The sequence below is a fragment of the Malus sylvestris genome, chromosome 15 (assembly GCF_916048215.2).
Source record: "Malus sylvestris chromosome 15, drMalSylv7.2, whole genome shotgun sequence".
Classification (NCBI taxonomy): Eukaryota; Viridiplantae; Streptophyta; class Magnoliopsida; order Rosales; family Rosaceae; genus Malus; species Malus sylvestris.
The window spans coordinates 50,025,219-50,029,798 of record NC_062274.1 but is presented as its reverse complement, the minus strand read 5'-3'; the positions used below and the strand labels follow the sequence as shown (position 1 = coordinate 50,029,798).

Sequence of the window (4,580 nt, the reverse complement as noted above, 5' to 3'; positions counted from 1 at the left end):
TTGAGCGCAAGAAACATTGACAATTACAAATTTAGACGACAAAGTCCACTGGACACGAAATAACAGGATATCATACGAAACAACGGGAGAGGGAAGGAAAGAGATTTAATTTGTCCGAAACACAAGTAGTATATAACATGTAATTATATAAATAATAAAATATTTATATTAAAAAATCAACAACTCAAAAACAAAACTTTTCTTTATTTATATAACGATACGTGATTTATCAAGTCGTGTTCCGAATACAATCAAAGGGGTGGGGTCAAGTTTTAGAACAAGGAGTGGGGTAGGATGGAGTATTGTGGGACCCATAAAACAAAGTGGTGTACTAGCTGGCGAACTGGTCTGACAGACTGGTTCTTCCCATAGGCAACACGACCAACATCAACAACCATCCTCCTCTCCACTCTCTTCAAACTCGCCCCTCCTCTTCCTCCCCCTCAACTTCCACTTCCTCCACCCGCACTTCTTCCCCTCGTCATTTAATCCTCCCCTACGCTCACTCTCCTCTCTCAAACCCTCTCTTTCTCTCACTGTAGATAATTAATTAATTGATATGGCTGAGGAACACCAGAAGCCTGAGGCTGCAGCTGCGCCAGAAGCACCACCATCCGAGGAAGTTGTGGTGGTGGCTGATGCGCCGCCTGCCGATAAGTCCGTGACAGAGAAAGAAGCGGCTCCGGTTCCAGAGCCGGAAGCCGAGGCAGAGAAGCCGGCTGTGACGACGACTGAGGAGGTGGAGGACAAGGCTGCTCCCAAGGCTGACGAGGATCAGCAAGCCATCGCCCAGTCGGTTTCTTTCAAGGAAGAGAGCTACGTTGTTAGCGAGCTTCCCGAGCCTCAGAAGAAGGCTCTTGAGGAGCTGAAAGTACTCATCCAGGAGGCCCTTAATAAGCACGAGTTCACTGCTCCGCCGCCCGCCAAAGAGGAGGAGAAGCCTGTACCGGCGGCTGAGGAGAAGAAGGAGGAGGAGAAAACTGAAGAAGTACCACCCAAAGCTGAAGAGGAACCCAAAACGGAAGAAGCAAAAGCCGAAGCAGTAGAAGAAGCCAAAGAGGAAGAAAAGCCAAAAGAAGTGGAGGAGGAGAAGCCAAAAGCAGAGGAAGAGACGGTAGTTGTGACGGAGACTGTGGTGGAGAAAGTTACAGAGACTGTTGATGACGACGGCGCCAAGACTGTGGAGGCGATTGAAGAGACCATAGTCGCAGTAGCCCCTGCTCCGGCTGCAGAGGCGGAAGCAGCCCCATCTAAAGAGACCGAGGTGGCGGTGGAGGCTACTCCCGCCGCTGCTGCTGCTGAAGAGGTCCCCGCGGCGCCACCTGTGGCGCCGGAGGAGGTGTACATATGGGGAATTCCGCTTCTGGGAGACGAAAGGAGCGACGTGGTTCTGTTGAAGTTCCTGAGAGCGAGGGATTTCAAGGTGAAGGAGGCGTTCGCCATGATCAAGAACAGCGTGCGGTGGAGGAAGGAGTGGGGCATCGAGGGGCTGCTGGAGGAAGATCTCGGAGGCCACTGGGACAAGGTGGTGTTCACTCATGGCGTCGACAAGGAAGGCCACCCTGTGTGCTACAACGTGTTCGGGGAGTTTCAGAACAAGGAGTTGTATCAGAATACTTTTACGGACGAAGAGAAGAGGGCCAAGTTCATCAAGTGGAGGATCCAGTTCTTGGAGAAGAGCATCAGAAAGTTCGACTTCAACCCGACCGGAATATCGACCATCGTTCAGGTCAATGATATCAAGAACTCTCCTGGGCTTTTCAAGAGGGAGCACAACCAGGTCACCAACCAGGCCCTTCATCTCCTTCAGGATAACTACCCTGAGTTTGTTGCCAGACAGGTACTCTACTTTATTACTTACTCCTTCTCTTCGTCACCTCGTAAATCAAATCCAAAGATGAGCGACCGTGCATTTTCTCTGGTCACCTGGTGACGTGACGCAGAGAACATTTACTCGATTAATGATTAAGTGAATTGAATTTGAATCGGTGGGTTTGATTTGGTGAAGGTGTTCATCAATGTGCCATGGTGGTATCTTGCCTTCAATAGGATGATCAGCCCCTTCCTGACCCAGAGGACCAAGAGCAAGTTTGTATTTGCTGGTCCTTCCAAGTCTGCTGAAACCCTTTTCAAGTAATTTAATTCATTCCTTTTCTTTTCCTTTTATTTGTCTCTAATTAGTAATATCATTGTTGCTAAATTTGTACAACTGAAAGAAAAAAATATGGAAACTAATTAGGGTGAAACATGATTACGCAGATATATAGGCCCAGAGCATGTGCCAGTTCAGTATGGTGGGCTAAGCAAGGAAGGTGTTGAGGGTGAGCATGAATTCACCACATCTGACACTGTCACTGAGATTACTGTCAAGCCAGCATCCAAGCACACCGTCGAAATCCCCGTGTCTGAGGTATGTTATCTAATTCTTAATCGTAATTGTTATTAAAAACAGCGACCTCAAGGCAACAAGGCTCCCCCGCTTTAAACATCTATCATGCGCAACTTTACTCTTGCTTTGCAAAGAGAGTGTTTTTCACACACGAACCCATGACATTTCGGTCACAAAGGAGCAACCTTTCTGTTGCGCAGCGTGCCCTCAGTAATTATTGTTATTGTTTTGTAATTGCATGTAAATTTTTAGTAAGTGTGAGTTTTTGTGAATTGATGCAGTCTGGGGAGGTTTTGGTGTGGGAAGTGAGAGTGGTGGGATGGGAAGTAACCTATGGAGCTGAATTCGTGCCAAGCGCGGAGGACGGCTACACCATAATCTTACATAAGGCAAGGAAGGTCGGGGCAGCGGATGAGCCGGTGATCACAAACACGTACAAGATTGGCGAGGCGGGGAAGGTTGTGCTGACCATCGATAACCAAAGCTCGAAGAAGAAGAAGCTCCTCTACAGGTCCAAGACCAAGCCCTCCTCTGAAATCTGATTCTTCAACAAATAAACAAAACATTCAAACATTTCAACTCAAGCTCTCTCCTGGTTGATATTTATTTTTTTCTTCATCTTCTTCTGGTTGATATTTATTTTTGTTCCTGCAATGTATGTGCCTGAAGGTATTTATATTTTTAATTTTGATTCATATTTGTTTTAGTGAATGGGGTTTGTGGTAATTTTGGATTTGGATTGTAAACAATAGTGGAAGATGATGTGCTGTGATGGGGGAAACATTTGACACAGTATATACTATGTTGTGTTATGTGATGTTGGTACATATGGACATGGGAACAGATTATTCTTCTGCCTGTAAATTCATAAAGTCTCTGTAAATTTGGCCCCCTCCCTCCTTTCTTTTGGCATTTTAGCTATAAATGGAAATAAATTGTTATAACTCTTCATTTTGGTCACTAAGATTTAAAACCGATAGAAATAGTTTCTGAAATTGTCTACCATCGATTATTTTGGTTCTTCTGAAAAAAAAAATTCTGTTAAATTTAAGAAATTACCAGTTTAAATGGAGGGATCGATTTGATAAAAATACTTTCAATTTAAAGGAATTTATCATAGAAGGACCAACAATTTTAGGGATCACGACTATTATATTTTAAATCTCGAGGATCAAAGTGAGAAGTTATGCTAATTTCAGAGATCATTTTGAATAGAAAACCCTTTATTTTTTATCAGTTTTGTTCTGATCCATTTCACTGTCGCTTTTATATGTGGATTAAGATAAGGGATAATTTTTTTGACAAATATTTTTTCGCGCAAGTCCTTTTCTTAGTTTGGTAACGATGAGAAATTATGTAGAAAATACGAATTTTTTGGATAGAATGGTCACTTTCAAATATTAATGAGGAGTGGGATTCTTAGTGCTTGTGCTCAAGAACAAACTCTTCTTAATGATCTAACTTTCCCTTCACTTAAAAGTCAAGAATAAATAAAAACTTTGGAATCTGGATAAGGAAGAGTTTAAGGAAGTTCTTTGCTGAGAGAAGTGGTGATCTCGCCTTGCTTGCTGGGAGAGAGGAAGTTTCCAGAGTGCTTTTTCGAATCAAATAGCAAGGGATCACTCAACAATGGACCCTAACTGAAAGCGGTCGGGAATGAGTACCTATCCCTTACAGGAATCAAAACTGTGTCCATTTTCAAATATTAATGAAGGCATATTTGTCATAAAAATGGCATTTTTTGGTTACCTACGAGGAAGGAAAGTGAATGCCAGTGGAGAGATTCACTTTTCCCCCTGCATTTTCATGACAAGGAAATCATTTCCCAAACCTGGACTTACCAAACATGGGAATGATAATGTTTTGATTCATGCCCAATCTCATTTCCCGCATACCATGCGTAGCCTAATGGATTAGACGGACCTGAAAGAAACAGAAATATAATTTGGAAGTTTTGTGAACAACGAATATAATTTGAAAGTTTTAATGTCTTGCTTTGAGAACTCTATTGAATACCAGTAATGGCTTGTTTGGCTAATTACGAATAAGAAACATCGAAAAGTGAGAACTCTATTGAAAAGTGAGACTTTCTTTGAACTCTTCATTTTTTTACACAATATTTTATAATGTTAATACGAAAATTGATATTAAACTATGAAGCGACAGAAAGTCAATAACGATCAGTGTTAAA

The 4,580-nt window shown here is 42.7% G+C and overlaps 1 protein-coding gene across 1 annotated transcript; it reads left to right on the top strand.

The window, feature by feature from the left end:
- The first annotated feature begins 337 nt into the window (after positions 1 to 337).
- Positions 338 to 3,206, top strand: LOC126604630 (patellin-3-like). The gene is made up of 4 exons (XM_050271920.1): positions 338 to 1,840; positions 2,009 to 2,133; positions 2,260 to 2,410; positions 2,671 to 3,206. Exons 1-4 carry the CDS (start codon positions 560 to 562, stop codon positions 2,929 to 2,931), a joined length of 1,818 nt encoding a protein of 605 aa, XP_050127877.1. The 5' UTR covers positions 338 to 559; the 3' UTR covers positions 2,932 to 3,206.
- The last annotated feature ends 1,374 nt before the right edge of the window (positions 3,207 to 4,580 follow it).